This window comes from Electrophorus electricus, chromosome 5 (assembly GCF_013358815.1).
Source record: "Electrophorus electricus isolate fEleEle1 chromosome 5, fEleEle1.pri, whole genome shotgun sequence".
NCBI classification, from domain to species: Eukaryota; Metazoa; Chordata; class Actinopteri; order Gymnotiformes; family Gymnotidae; genus Electrophorus; species Electrophorus electricus.
In genome coordinates this window covers 23,475,502-23,492,503 of record NC_049539.1, presented here as the reverse complement: position 1 = coordinate 23,492,503, position 17,002 = coordinate 23,475,502, and the positions used below count along the sequence as shown (strand labels likewise).

General features: G+C 45.1%; 1 protein-coding gene across 2 annotated transcripts in view; it reads right to left on the bottom strand.

Moving 5' to 3' along the window:
• LOC113586784 (protein unc-13 homolog B) overlaps positions 1–13,573 on the bottom strand; it is a 54,477-nt gene extending 40,904 nt beyond the window's left edge. For both annotated transcript variants that reach the window (XM_035526131.1, XM_035526132.1), the window contains exons 1-3: positions 13,314–13,573; positions 1,667–4,254; positions 803–825 (exon numbers count right to left, since the gene is read on the bottom strand). In XM_035526131.1, the coding sequence (XP_035382024.1) occupies positions 803–825; positions 1,667–4,124 (2,481 nt within the window). In that variant the 5' untranslated portion in view covers positions 4,125–4,254; positions 13,314–13,573. The remainder of the gene's footprint in view (positions 1–802; positions 826–1,666; positions 4,255–13,313) is intronic.
• Positions 13,574–17,002: the final 3,429 nt, after the last annotated feature.

The window sequence follows — 17,002 nt, the reverse complement described above, 5'->3', positions numbered from 1 at the left end:
AAGTGCAAAGCAAACCAGCAAAGACCAGTACATTCTGTGTGTGTGTGTGTGTGTGTGTGTGTGTGTGTGTGTGTGTGTAATAAAGTAAGCCATGCAAAATTCATGGGTAAATGCAATATTCAAGGATACTGCTATACACGCTCATTAAAAAAAAAACACAGCAAGGACAGCATGTTGAATTTAAATGCAATTTTGACTGACCGAAGACTCCGGTGAGAATGTGATGCGAGCACATTAATGACAAGCATGCATGACAAACAGGGACTCACACGTCTGACTATGAGAGAACATGACTGTGTCGGAGGGGTGTGAAGACTCGCACGTGTGCGACACGTTGCACATCTGGTACCCCACTGTCCATGGAGGCATGGTATGCTCACCGTCTAAAATGAATCTATATTAAGCACTATGTTGAAATGTGTGTGTGAGAGGTCGAAGTGACTGACTCACAAGACCGTATCCCCAGTTGAACACCGCTGGGGATTTATCTCCCGCTGCAGCTGTTTTGGTCTCTGCATTAGGGTTCTTTTCACACTGTTCACTTAATCCCTGAGGTACCAGCTTAAGGCAATAAACAAAAGCGATAAACACTTGATACACAGAACTAGTCTAATGGCTCTCAAAGTAAGCGAGGATGGCTTTATGGGGGATAATGAACACGAATGTAAGGGGCTGATGAGGTGCGTGCTCTGTGCTGCGCAGGCTTGCGTGGGATCACGCATCTGCATTGCAAAGAGAGAAAGCATTTGTTTTTGTTGTGGTTCGTTTGTTTGTTTTAATGACATCACTGATCAAACATAACCTGATCTTCATCCTGACTGCCATCTGAAAATCAAACAGAAACACAAACAGGCATGAGGATACCGAACAATTACCAAGCAGAATTAATCACAAACATCAAACAAAAGAACACAACAGCATTTAACAGGAAGCTTTCGAGAATTAGAAGCATGTGCTAGTTGCTAGTGTGGATCTTAAACAAAAAGACTTTGGGGACTTTCCTATCAATAAATTCTCGTGCTCATAAAAGTTTTACTGAGATGTATAATTCATTTTATCACAGGGCCCTAATTTCCGTCTCTACTTTTATGTCAGGTTTGTTTTTGCGGAGAGTAATTAATTTGCCCTGAGCCCTGCAAACAGTGGGCACCATTTACACACAAAAAAAAAAACAAAAAAAAAAAACAACCCCGTCCAAACACCCACCGGCTGTCTGAGTCAGCAGTTTCAATGCCTGGCGAAAGATCAAAACAAAAAATGGATGCAAAAAGGATAAAAGGGGAAGTGAGACAGCTCTGTAAGTTACAGATAAAATTCAATGCAGACTTCTTTAAAGGGGTTTGGATTCTGACTACTCACATGGATGATGAAAGTGAACAGGTTAAATTCACCAAGACTTTGATTACTCGTCATAGCTACCAGTGTGCAAGCTTTTGAGAGATGGGTTTGACATCTCCAGAAAACTCTTACGAGAGTATCATATTCAGACATTTCAAAGGGAATATGAGAAAATGTCTTTGTTTGTTGGACAGAAAATCAGACTAGGTTAAGAATACTGACAACTACTAACTAAACTACAGTACTGTGCATCGCTTAAATTTTAATGTTGCTGAGATGATGAAGAATGGAAGAAAGATTGGAGTTCAAATTCAGATGAAAAAAATACCTGTGTTGAAGTCATCTTGAGAGAACGTGAAAAGGGTCACCATGCCGACAGTTCTTCTGCTCCCTCTCTTCTCCCTAAGGATCTGCTGAAAGCTCTTCATACACTTCAGCCTCAGAGCGTCTTGCTCACTAAGCTCCAGGGGTTGATCTCCTTCATCTCCTTCCGCCTCTGCAGGGAGATCTGTTTGGGGCTGTTCTTCAGCTATAGGATCCCCTGATGTTTCTCTCTGCTCCACCTGGGGTACCAGCTCTTCAGCAGAGATGGAGACCCAGGTCGATCCTGGCAGGGTAACATCAGTGGCATGCAATGTTGTGTCCCTGGAGGCTCCCAGTTCAGAACAAAGACTTGTTCCCAAAGGTTCACTATTCTGCAGAGAAGTTTTTAAACTGCCATCTACTGGCTTAGGCACAGTATTGCAATGGTTTGATGAAGAAATGCTTTCCTTTGGCTCCAGATGTCCAGTTTCAGTGTCGTTGACTTGAGACTCCTCGGAAGTGTTGACTGCAATTTCAGTTTGAAGAGTCTCTACGTAAGGCATTTCTGTCTGAGGTACTTCCTGGCTAGGTGTCTCACTATCAGTAGAGTCTAACTGAACCTCCCTACAGTGGGACATGGGTGGGTAAGAGTCAGCTTTTTCCACTGGTGATGTTGCCCCAGTTGCCTCCAGCTTCTTTAGTGCCCCCTTTAGGGTACTTTTGAAATCCAGCACTGCCCTACCAAACCTCAAAACGTTGAATCCCACATTGTTTGACTCCTGTTCGGTGGTGTACAGACCAGAGCAGGCTGGGTACCCAGCATTCCAGGTCCTGCTAGCTATGGGTGCAGTACTAGCTGGACCAACACCACCATCTAAAGACTTCCCGTTCAAAGTGAAATGTTTGTAGTTTTCATTGGAGGAAGAAGAACCAGAGTCTACACCAGCAAAGTTATGACACAGTCTCAGAGAAGTCCCACAGGGCTCTCCCTCTGCTGAACACTGAGAACAGTCACAAACACTCACAAATTCACTGGGTTCCTTTCCCTCAGAATGCACATCCATCTTGCATGTATGTGGACTATTTCCATGTCCAAGCCACTCTTCCCTGCGTGTGCTAACAGAAGATTTGTAGTGATGACTGGATGACATGGAAATGTGCTGTGAGCAGGCACCAGTGGATTCTTCCAGTGCAATACCAGCACCCTCATTCCTTGAAGAGCCCCAGGTGTCTACAGCGCAACTTCCTTGTCTGGAGTATGGATCCTCTTCACTCCATCTCATCTCCCTACTCCCACTCTGTCCCAGCCCTGTCTGGTCCCAGTTCTGCCAATCTCTGTTGGGGAGAACCAGCCCAGAGGAGGGTCTCTCTTGATCAGATGCAGACTTGCGGCTTTGGCCAGAGGAAAGGGAGCTAGTAGTCGGACAATCCTTCCCATCTTGGGGCTCAAGTAAGCTAAGCTTCCTTCTCCCTGAATCTGGGGACGTGTCCGATCTCTTTTTAGAAGTATCGTCTTCGAATAAACTGTGGATGCTACCATCAGCGCTTGAGAAATTAGATGGAGCCCTACCAGACTGTTTTTTAGCTCTGAATTCTGACTGCTGGGCACAGGAGGATTTGCATTTCTCATCAAACTCTTCACACCCTGGTCGCGTGCCACCATGGACCTTGCCATAGCCCTTACAGAGGGGACTCTCAGATCCATAATGGAGGGAAGATCCGTCTGTGGACACAGCCCCAGACCCTGTCTCTGGACCTGACCTGGCACCTGAGCGAATGCCTTCGATCTCCATTAAAACTGCATCCACACAGCTGGACACCTCTTCAACGGACCCATGAACAGAAGACAGATACTTCCTCAGGTCGGAAATTTCCTCCTGGATTTTATTGATTCCTCTTAATTCCTTCAGTATGTGCTCAATAATGGCACTTGGCTCTTCTTCTTGATCCGTTTCCTCCTCAATCTTTTCCTGCATAGCCGTGTTCGACTGATAAAGCAGAGAATCCTTCTGACACATGGACGGCTCATCAGTCGGTCCCCTGCCGAAAGCTAACCCAGACCCACTGAGATCTGGGCTCCCCTGTAACTCTACTGGCTTGCTGGGTTGTAGAGTACAGGGGATCCTGACACCACCCTCTCGGTTCAGCACGACCTCTCCGACGCAACACGCACCAGAATCCTGTCCTTGCCCGTTTGCCATCTGGGAAGGCTGGCAGGTTTCAGCCGGAGCTGTTCTCCTCCTGGGGCACTCCTGCACCTGGTCCACATCTTCTGTCTCTCCTTCATCCTCCTCCTCAATCCCCGCATAGTAGATGCCCATAGCCTGGGCAGAGCAGTCAGCAGGGCCCTGGAGGAAGCGATGGATCTTCCCACGCAGGACCAGGGCAACCCTGGGGTTGGGCTGTCTCCTCTTATTCTTGGGCCGACCGTGCTGCGCGACCCCCGTTCCACCCTGGCCATTGCAACGGCTGCGGGAGAACATTTTTGACTGGCTGCTGGGGCAGCTTGAAAACGCAGCTCCCGATTCCAGTGCCGAAAGTCGGATTCACGTCATGAGAAGTTTCAGTACTGAAAAAAATCAGCTGAGAGCTAATTGTGGAATATTTCCATTGCTGAAGGAGAGGGGGAAGAAAAAGCATATTCAGTTGTAAAAACTGTAAATCACTTCTTTAAACTAGACGTTTTTAAACTAGACTTCCATCTCTAACCCAGTGTCCCAGTCGCCTTCTGGTCTGAATGCATCACCCCTTCTCCTCACCACTCCACTACACTGTTTCTGCTGACGCTACGCCACAGTCGGTCCACCAATCAGGAGCATACGTCAGTGCATATGTCAACTCCAAGTTACCAAATGTCAGATGCTCGCATGTTGTGAAAAGTCAGAGGATGACTGCGCATTTTATTTGAACTTCCATTTGTCCGTACCACACATGCACAAGGCAAACAGGCATATATTTAATGTGCATTATGAACAAGACCTAATAATCGTATTTACAAACAAATGACATATACATAAGAGTGTAGAATTTGGTTGCAATAATGATGTTGTGGCTATTGTTGAGATGTAAACACATTTGTGCTTGCTTACATACATATTCTCGCATGCACACCTGCACTAATGTATGATGTACAAGTACAATGTGCCAGTAGGGTTATGTACAACAGTAAATGTAAAATAATTGCTTGCTAACATTTATAGAAAAGTGTGATGAGGTACAGTTACACTGTTTTACCATTGAAAATTGTAAGGAACTGATTCATCTGACATTTATATTTCTCTCTCTCTTTACACACACATACATAGATATGCAGCGCATGATGCATGCACTGTTAGGCAGAATGTGATTGACCTGGAGCACATTACTGACAAGGACAGATGGAGCAATAGAGACCGCTGTACTCAAGAGGTTTCCACTGCACATCATTCACAACAGTAATTAACCATCGTGAGAAGGGGCACATGTAAGGCTGAGGAACGACAACGCTTCCAACATCCTCCCAGCCACTCACAGCTGGAAACACGATACAGACAGCAGGGCTATCCAACACACTACAGACAGCAGGGCTATCCAACACACTACAGACAGCAGGGCTATCCAACACACTACAGACAGCAGGGCTATCCAACACACTACAGACAGCAGGGATATCCAACACACTACAGACAGCAGGGATATCCAACACACTACAGACAGCAGGGATATCCAACACACTACACACTACAGACAGCAGGGATATCCAACACACTACAGACAGCAGGGATATCCAATACACTACACACTACAGACAGCAGGGATATCCAGCACACTACAGACAGGACGGCTATCTAACACACTACAGACAGCAGGGATATCCAGCACACTACAGACAGCAGGGATATCCAATACACTACACACTACAGACAGCAGGGATATCCAACACACTACAGACAGGACGGATATCTAACACACTACAGACAGGACGGATATCTAACGCACTACAGACATATTTAACACATGATAGTCAGCAATCTATGAGGGGCTGTTTCAGTGAAACACTTGTGCGCACACACTGCTACCATATACCTATGAAACACTTGCACATACATCTGAAACATTTTTGGATAAAAAGCCTATTACTTACATTTGCATATGATAACTTACACTTGCATATACACCACGTGTGCGTGGAAGTCACGTCATTGCAACAGGAAGCAAGATATTTAACATGTGTACAGCACGCTCGTGAAAATAAGGTCTGACCTTTGTTTAATCATAAATGAGCTATATGTCCCTATGGTTTAAGAACTCATGATGAGTTATGGAAATTTGAAAATTAATTTAATTTAATTGCAGGTTATTGCAGGTTATTGATCAGATATAGCTGCTATTAGAAATTAAGATTATGTGCTACATTATTTTAGTAAATATTTAGAATGAATGTCATTGATATTGGGAGTATATTCTAATAAACAATGCTGAGATATACGTTCTGAATATTTACTCACATACCGTAGGCTGATTGAGAAGATAACATGTAGCCTAATGCTATGAAGTAGCCACGTCGTTACTAACAGGTCTACATGCTACACAGTGTATCATCTCATCATTTCTAATTCAATTAAGACTGGAATGCTTGAACATAAACTATCCAAACATAGTTCTCATTAGCACAGGGAGTGTATTCCAAAATTTGCTTGAAATTCTCATTAGATTATAAAGTGTTTTATAGTGGTGGGTCACCAATATGTTGTCTGTGTCAAACATGCTAATTAAAACCCAGATCCAAACACTGATTAATATGAACCCCTGTCAAAGTGTACCATGGACGATCAGGAACGCTAGTATGAGTTAAATGTTGGTGGAACTGTAAAAATATTAAGAAATATTAAGAAATATTTAATATAAGAAATATTAAGAAATGTCTTTGATCTTCAGTATTTCAGAATTAAACATCGACATAATGTATTTTCCTTTTTTTAGAGACCTCTCTTCACCTTATATTGATGAGCATGCATTGTAGATGTTAAATATTTACCATTCTGTTACAATGATACAATTTCTGGGTGCACTGAAAATTGTTTTACACACACGCAGCCACACACACAAGCATAGATAAACTCTATGTTTTATGCACCAGTGAATGAATGTGCAAGTGTTTGTGTATATACAAGTTTAGGTTATCATACACAAGTGTAAGTAGCTTTTTAGGTGAAAATGTTTCATAGGTATGTGCAAGTAGTGTGTGTGTGTGTGTGCACGCGCAAGTTTTGCACTGATTTCACCCTAAATGGCACTCCATAGCAATCAACACCTACTGCATACCTGTAAGGAAACAAAACACCCACACACACACAGTCTCACCACACCTTCACACTGACATGCACACACACATGCACAGAGAAGCAATCACTGAATCTCTCCCTCTCACGTCAGTGCATAGTACTTTTCACAACTGAGAAGCTGCACCCACCCACTTACAGATACACATACGGACACAGACATGCGCAGACACACACACACACACACAGAGAGAGGTTTAACTGACATTTCTAAGAGAAATCAGCTATTTCTCTTAGAAATAGCCCCAAAGCAACCTGGCTAAATCCACAAAGAACGCCCAGAAAACCACACAGGTTTCAGCAGATGTAGAACCTCCAGAAAACTGGGCCTTAAACACCAACAGCCCAACAAATATTTTCCCATCATGCACTAAAAGACAGTGAACACTACAGTTTATCTGAAATATGAATCTGGAACATTCCTCCCAACTCCATGGCAACACCTTCAGTGCAGCCCACAGCACAGAGTAGGTGAGCTACCCACGGCATCGGCTCAGAGAAAGGCAGACGGCTCCAGGTGGGTTTGAAGGAGCTTGATAAAACCTCCTGTCCATGAAGTCCTCTGTGTTCTTTAATCACTATGCCACACATAACTGTGTGATTTAATGACTCTGTAATAAAGCTCCAGATAGTCAAATCAGTGGAAGTGGAACAGAGGTTTGCAGTGTGTGCGATTGTGAATGTACTGCAATGTCATAAAACTGCAATGTCATAAAAGGAGATACAAGTCTCAAAATTGCCCACAGTTGGGTTCAAATACACTTTCTGCATTAATTCCACAAATTAGAGTAATTGGCTTCTAAAACCCCAGAGTAACTTAACCAATCATGTAATGATAAATAACTGTTAATAATAAATAATAAATGATTGGGCTAGCGTGCCCAACGCAGCAGGCCCGACAGGTCAGAGCCCCACGCTCCTCCTCTCCATGACGCCTCTTTTTCTCCCTGTGCTCACCGCAAAACAAATCGATCCATGCCGTCCTGGAAAGTCACGCTTACGGGAAGAAGCGGAACGGGCGGAGGGGTGATTTCACAACACAGTCATCTACATCTGCTGCCTGCAGCAGTGGGTTTATTTGTGAAGGGGAGCCGAGTGGCAGACTGCTTTACAACTGACCGCAGGTCATGGGGGAGTTTAAGTCACCAAGGAAATGGGGGAAGTTTCATTTGTTGACCTGGAGCTCATTTTGTCTTCTGTTTCTTTTATGAGAACAAGTGTGACTACTGCAAGCAAACAGCACTAGGGCTACACGCACCACTAAAGGCCTGGCTGACCAAGACCACAAACTCCTGATAAGTTTCTGAAGTGAACTGTGCCGCTTTGAAATGAAGTGAAAATAAACAAAATCTCTTACAGTCTGAGCATCAGCCGTGCAGCGGATCACTCAGTTATGGTTATAGCAAAATGACACTCAGGGTCCTGCACTGGTTCCACCTGCAGTGGGTTCAGCTGGACTGGTTCCAGCTGCACTGGTCACATTTGGACTGGTTTTAGTTGCACTAGTCCAAGCTGCAATGGCTCCAGTTGGACAGGTCCAAGCTGGACTGGTTCCAGCAGCTGCTGGACCCATAGTGCCTTTCTGCCGTGCCCATCTAACAACATGTGCAGGTACAGACCCATGAACATGAACTGTAGCCATGGAAACCGCACACTACCTGCGGGCAGGTCCCCTCAGACAGCCCTGTAGATATCCCCTGATACACACACCAGTTAGCCACAGAGTGCTGTGTGCGATTCCCTCCTTCCTGCCAGCGTTGCCCTCGCATCATCTCCGCCTCCACCTCCCGTCTCTCCGTATCATCTCCACCTCTTCCTGTGCTTATTAAAAAAGCTCCACAGAACACAGACATGAAGCAGGCCAGAGTGCAAGAGAATGAGCCACAGACATGTGGTGGATGACAGATGTAAGAAAGGTCACTTCCACACTTACGATCTATTCTGGGACATAGTCCATTAATCACAACCCCAACAATACTGTGGAAAAGTTCGTCTTTTAATTGACAGATGGAATGGAAATGTGAAACTAAATCACAAGGGACCATAAGAGTTCCGGTGCTCCTGACGTTCCGGTTCTGGTATTAAAGGGCGCTTTCAAAACAGTTCTGCACGTAATGAGGTTACTTCTGATGAGGTTTTCCAGGCGAGGGGAGGGGAAAGGCCTAGGACAGGTGTGGCTGGAAAAAAAAAAGGGACTGGGAAAGGGGGACGATTTCAGCATTGTCCGTCTGGGGAATGAGCTCTGACGTTCCCTGGCCAACATCTGGTTTACCTGATGAAGGTCTGGAGGATCAGCTTGGAAACAGCAGCGAAACGCTTCTACTCCAGCGCTGGAATGGGGACTGGCCACAACACAAAGCAACGCTGATTACCGCTGACTGCTGCGTGGTTGCTACGTGGATCAGGTGGTCGCGATCGGGTGGGCGCGAACTCCAGCCGATATTTGAATGGGACGGGAACGCGTCATTGACACCGTGTGATTTTTTTTTTCCAGAATGAAGTGGACACAAACGTCACTTTCTGACTCTCGCATTGCAACCCCTCCCCCTTCAGTACGTCCACGGTCTCTTCACCATAGCCCACGCTCTGAAGAAACAAAGCAGCTGCTCTGGTGTTGCCGTAGAGACAGCATCACGTCCCATGTTGACTGACACGTCTCTCGCAGAGCAGACTCTTTGCTGTACGGTTGATGAGCAGAGATGTTACATCAGTGAGCTTGCCTTTATTTCTCGGGTCTTTATTATTTAGGGGAACAGAACCAGCTGACTCACTGCAGAACCACAACCCTCACATGCACTTTCTACCACTACCTCTCTCTCTCTCTCCACCCCCATCTCCATACTTCTTGCCTCTAACTCAAATCCTAACGAAGTACATCCTTCTCACTTTCTTTGGTCTGTCCCTCTCCATCTTGCTCCATCTCTCTCCTCTCTGTCTCACACACTCTCACACGGTCTGTATAGCCACCAGCACGGTGATCTGCGTCAGCAGGGCGAGTGTGTGTGAGACCAAGAAGAGTTTGCTACGGGGTAATTACACAATAAAAAAACACTGATATTTACTCTGCTGAGAAGCAACTCATAGCATGTGTGTATGAGAGTGAGCATGAGAGAGAAAGAGAAGTGACAATGTAGTAAAAACCTAAGAAAAAATAATACAAGAAAGAGTAAAGGATGGACTGTTATGGAGTGGCGGAGGCCAAAGCTTCCAAGACCTTTCTCTGCTCCTGTTCAACAGTAATGTCTGTGCAGTCATTACCACACACAGTGGAGCCCCTCCACACACCCAGCTCTGCTCCTGTTCAACAGTACTGTCTGTGCAGTCATTACCACACACAGTGGCGCCCCTCCACACACCCAGCTCTGCTCCTGTTCAACAGTACTGTCTGTGTCCTCATTCCTCCACACATAGCCACTCTGCCTCCACCAGTGATGGAGCATTCACAACACAACAGCAACACCACTTTTCTAACCATCGATCCAGAGACCCCCACAATGCAGTGCCATCGATCAAGAGACCCCCACAATGCGGCGGAGAGCCCTGAGCTAGCCACCACAGCTCTGCTCCTGAACACACCTTATGAAGACCTTTCATAAAGTCCACAATCCTTCAGAAATTTTTCCTGATATTTATGGTCTGTTTATTCTAAAGCTACCGAACTCACTGTCAGTATTAGACCAGCAAACAGGACGGTGTGTGCGTATGGCAGACACTCACACGTTAACCTCACGCACTAGCACTAGATACTCACGCAGTAGCACTAGATACTCACGCACTAGCACTACATACTCACGCAGTAGCACTACATACTCACGCACTAGCACTAGATACTCACGCACTAGCACTAGATACTCACGCACTAGCACTACATACTCACGCACTAGCACTAGATACTCATGCACTAGTACTGTGCTGAAGTGCTCTAGTGTACAAGGACCATCTTTGGCATGTTCATTCCCTTTAGCCACCATCAGCCTCGCTCGCCCTCTTCCACACTCCCAGTCAAGGTGGCCGGCTATTCGTCCAATCAGTTTATTGCATTATGTGTGCCTTCCCTATTTATTTGCATGTGCACGCACACGTGTGTGTGTGTGTGTGTGTGTGTGTGTGTGTGTGTGTGTGTGTGTTTTGTGAGTCACATTAAACTGAATTAACTCCATTACAAGCTGCTCCTCCAATATGGATTTGTAGAGCAGGAAATAATTCATATAAGCTTTGTGACTATCCATCTTGGGTTATTGGTAGACCAGTGTGTTCTAAGGCCCTGCTCTTAACCTACACTAATGTGACACTAAAGATACATGTTCACAGGAAATCGGTACATAAGAAATTTATCTGATGTTTTTTAAATATTTTATGGGTTACACAATTCCTGTTACAGAGACCCATACTCCTGCTATATCCAGCTAGATACTAACACACTTCACACACTGCACCCCCCCCCCCCACACACACACAGACCAACTGGATACACAGCTACATGCGCGTGCGCACACACATACACCCACCCACCCACCCACACACATACACCCACCCACCCACCCACTCACACTCACACACACACACACACACCCACATACACCCACCCATACACCCACACACACACACACATACACCCACCCACACACACACACACACACACACACACACAGACCAACTGGACACACAGCTACATGCGCGTCCACACACACATACACCCACCCACCCACCCACCCACACACATACACCCACACACATACACCCACTCACCCACCCACACACACTCACACACACACCCACATACACCCACCCACACACACACACTCACACGCGCGCACGCACGCACACACACGCACACACACACACCCTCATCCATCCAATAATTTGTGCAAAGCAGTAAGACACATTACTCTGAGCAACACAACAGCTCAAACTCCATCACCACGCTGGGCTTTAAACTGTACAGAGAGACTGATCTCACACTGACCTTTATGAGTTACAAAAACAATTTTATTATGTAATTCATACATGAAGGGTTTAAACTGAGCAGAATTAATCTTAGTGAACCAGGGTAAGTGCATCAAGTTTAAACTTGATGTTTGTATGGTAGCAAACTACTTAGCCCCCCAACTTGCTACCTACCCAGTAGCCTGGTGGATAGCCAATAGAACACAATTATACTCCTAATTCATACTGAACATCTGAATACTTCTAAAATAGAAACATTTTACAAAGCTTTTCAACGGCCACTGGCTGAAACCCTTAGAAATGTTCCTCCCTTCAGCCCTGGAACCCTGCTGGTAGGACCTTGGACTATCAGTCAGAAGGCTGTGGGTTTGAATCCCACCTCTGCCATACGGCCACTGCTTGGGCCCTTAAAGAAAGGCCCTCAACCCTCTCAGCTCCAGGGGTGCTGGGATATGTGTAGCATGCACATTGACAATAAGTTGAATCAAACTCGGTTTGCGTTGTCTTACAAACGTAATGTGCCGTCCTCTCTGGCCACGCCTCACCCCTCTTTTTCTGCCACCACATCAAAAAAGGATCAAAACAGCAGCGTAAATAAAAGAGAGGAATGCAAAAAATAAGAGTGAAAACAAAAGCTGTAACAAAAGACAATTGAAACACAAAGAAGAAAGGTGCATTGCAAAAAGACTGCAGCAAGAATTAAAAAAAATAAATTTAAAAAACGCAGTTCATGAGTTTTGTTCGCAACGGACTATGGCTTCACCTTTGTGGTATTTTTTCCTCGCCCCTATGAAAAATCCCATTCTGACTCCGCAGTCAGTCACACTGTACATCTATGCCAAAAATCCGAAAAAACGAGCTTGTGCTTCTCTCTGGGAGATGTACAGCAGTGCTGTACAGATAGATGAGTGTTCAACATGTAATAGAAGAGACAGACATGTCCTGCCTACAAGACATCTGAGTGGGACTGCCCGGATCTGGACAGGACTCTACAGCTTGTTTCTCTACCATGTATGAGTCACCTAACCTCACTTGCCCAGGCCGAGACACTGGGCACAACTTTGATAAGAGAGAAAAGGAAATACATTTGGTTACGGGTTTAATCAGAAATCATGTGGATTTAAAGTTATATTTGTTTTACTGCTTTGTAATAATAATATTAACTTCAAATCAGATTATCAAAGCACAGCCATGTAAAAAAAAAAGCAAAAAACTGCAAAGCCTCACCTTGTGGAAACAAATTAAATCAGGATTCTAAGAACACAGTACTTTTCTGAGGACATATTTCCCATGTCATCTTGGCAATAAGGACATAGTAAACAAAGACTACACCCAGCTCCAACCCCAAGCTTCAACCCCCAGCTCCAGCCCCCAGCCGGAGAGCATGGAGCCTCCGATTCTCACCTGGAGAGAGCAGCAGATCTGATAATCCAGCACGTTCAGGATCCACACTTCCACACTGAGCCGATCGGTCCTTGGCTCACGCTCGCCCCTGTCCCTGACATCCTGTGGTGCTCAGGACTCAAACTAGTTTATCTCCACCTCCACACGCAATCTTCTCTGTACTTGTCTCTTAAAGGTCCGCATCTGCCTCATTCTTTTAGTTCCTCGGTCTGCCTCGCATTCCCTCTCTCACTCTCTCCATCATTCACTCTCTCTTTCTCTGCCTCTGAATTCTCTCTATGCTGCTGTAGCTTGTTGCTCAAACCACATCCACTCTGTCGAGTGTTTACACTCTCTCTATCGCTCTCTCTCTCATTCGCTCACCCCCCTTCTCTGCCGTCTGCCGTCTATCTCTGTTTCCTTCCTCATTCTGCCCTTTATATTGCAAATGTTAGCACCATTGCTATTGCTAATATTCACACCACTATAAATATCGACCTCTCATTGCACACACACACACACACACACATCCACAGGATCAGCAGTAGGGAGTCATCTCCTTAATGCTGGGAAATGAGTGACTGATTAATTAAACAGCAAGGAAAGAAAAACAAATCGCACTGCACACGGCAAAGCCGACGTCTGATCTTACCAGAGCAGCTGAAGTTCTGGGGTTCTGAGCGTCTGACCTTACCAGAGCAGCTAAAGTTCTGGGGTTCTGAGCGTCTGATCGTACCAGAGCTGCTGAAGTTCTGGGGTTCTGAGCGTCTGATCGTACCAGAGCAGTGAAAGTTCTGGGGTTCGGAGTCTCTGATCGTACCAGAGCAGTGAAAGTTCTGGGGTTCTGAGCGTCTGATCTTACCAGAGCAGTGAAAGTTCTGGGGTTCGGAGTCTCTGATCTTACCAGAGCAGTGAAAGTTCTGGGGTTCAGAGTGTCCAATCTTACCAGAGCATTGGGCAGGCCGGCTGGAGTTGGAGTGGTGGGTGGAGCGGGCGGGGCATCTGGAGTGGGTGGAGCAGTAATGCTCCAAGCAGCACTTGCAATCGGACCAATGACAGGAGAGAGCAGCACGACGGGGAGGAGCATGAAGCCCATTTCCATGGTGACTTTCAGCCAATGTCATCCTACATCCCACTCCAATCCCTCAGTTAGTATTCAATAGGAATCCACATTCACTCTCACACTCTCTCTCTCTCTGACACACAGAAACACAAACCTGTCTCTATCCAGTTCTCTCACCTTTCCCCCTCCTCTTCTATTTCTAACACCCTTGTTCTTTCTGATGCTGTTTTTTTTTGTTTTCTCTTGTTCTCTCTCCGTCTCTTTCTCTCTTCCATTCCCTGTCCTTCTCCATCGTCCTCAGAACTTTCCTAAAGCGTGACCACAGCTAAACATCTGAACCGTTCAATTCCCTAAAGAGAAACACAAAGTTTGGTGAGTTACCAGCAAACATGGTGAAGACCAGAGGGGCACATCTCTCTCTGTGTGTTCCTGCACTGTTCTGTGTCTGACTGAATAATCAGAGTGCATCGCTGTGTGCGCACTATAATCACACATCATAATCACAATCATAAACGCATCAAAATCCTCATCAATCCCATCCCAAGAGCACAGAAATCATAAACAATACTCTCCACTTATAGTAGAATCAGAAAGATGAGGAGAGAAGAGGAAAATTATCAATATACAACACCTCAGACTCTTGCAAGCTCTGTCTTCAAGAAGTGCCATGCAAATCTAAACTGATTTATTCATGATTGTTCCCGCAGTGGGTTCTTGAAGCAAGATATTTACTATGTCAGAAACGGTTCTTTGCTTCTGTCTCTTTAGATGTGTGATGTGTGTGTGTGTGTAAGTCTGTGTGTGTGTTTTCACCAAATGCCAAGCTAAACTGTAACCAGAGGAATGGACGAAATTGTGAGACAACGCACCACACACACACACACACACAAACGCGCGTGCCGACATGAATACATGCTCATACACACATGCATACACACATACAAGCAGATGTACACCAACATACAGACACTCACACACCCACACTTCCATATGAACAGATTCTTTCCTCAGCGAGGCACCTTTTTAATCTAATTTCCCATCAAACTATTTTTTCTTCATTTCCGTGAGGTTACACAGCTTTTGTTTCCACTCTTGGGTTTAGGCAGCTCCTGACTGTAGCAGATGCACTACTGATGTCATTACACAGTGACATCTGTCATCTCTGACTCTTACGAGGAACACAAGGCAGGCTCTCTGGCCTTGTAAGGCATTTTTGAGGTAACATGCTGGCTCACAGACAGACATTCAGACTTCACAAATGAAAATACTCGACTTTTAAGACACGAAATGCTAAAATGTTCTTGCATGAGGCGTTTATGTCTAAAAGCCAGTAGGGCATCCACTCAGCTTTTGAAGTGCCACTAAGGACTACTGACAGTAGTACATCTTAATGAGCAAATCTTAATTCACTGATATTCAGAACGCAGAACAATCACCATTCATATCCTCATGTGAGGTCATAGGTAATCAGGGGAAATGGTCATGGTCACGGCTACGGAAGCTCTATGCACCATGCTGGAAGTTCGTAAAAGAAAAAGAAAAAAACAAACGTGGCCCTGTTTCCTGGGTGTCAGGAAAAGGAGTGCATGGACTGTCTGTCCCTCAAAGAAATGTGTTTACATGTCATGAACATTACACAAATGCCATTAGCTACAAGGCCCAGTGCATGTAAACAGAAGGTTTTGTGGAAGAGAAAATAATTAGGTTTGGGGAATTGTATACTCTGATAAGGTTATTTCAGGTTATTTCAAAATAACTAACCGATATCAACAACAACGCAGCATAACCTCTTTCTCTTCGCTGTAATTCCATGTGTACACCAGAGAGCATTCTGTTGTCCTAGACTGTGTCTGTTGTCAGACACAGGGCCACACACGGGGCCACACACAGGATGACCCATGGGGTCACACACGAGGTCACAGACTGGGTCAGGCACGGTGCTGTGCCAATGTCAGACTCTAATATAATAAAGAAACACCTTCCAGTCAATGTGTGTGAAAGTCATTAAACAGTAACAAGACAGAAACTCAAAGCTTCAACCACGCAAAAATCAAGGTTGCGTTTCCATAGTAATGTTAATCTGTTACCATGGCAGAATACGTTTTGCAGAAATATAGCAACTTCACATACAGAGTTTTTTTTCTAGTGGCATTTAATCTAACTGATCTGAATTGATTGCATATTTCTAAAATATTGCTGTACCTAAATAGGTACTCACTAGAGCTATTCATCTACACAGTATATGCTCAGACCTTAATATATGAAAGTCCCATTATATTTCTATATAAATTACAGGCTAAACCAACAAAGCACACACAAACACTCAGCTCTGCTTTTCAACAAAGTAAATAAATCCACACAGATAGAGATAAAGGTGAATGTATCACTGGCCAAAGCCAGACAGTTAAACTGTCAAACAGTTAAGTGGAGGACAGTGATCAGCAGCGATTTGTCTTCTCCTCAACACTTTTCCTGTCATGACATTTGTAGTCTTGGAGAAATCAATGCTCAGTTCCCGCCCCCTCAGTACCGAGACCTCCAATCACACAACAGCATACTACAACACACACACACACACACACACACACACACACAGAGAGAGTGAAGTACAAAGCTGCCTCCACCAGATCATATTCACCGCTTCGCT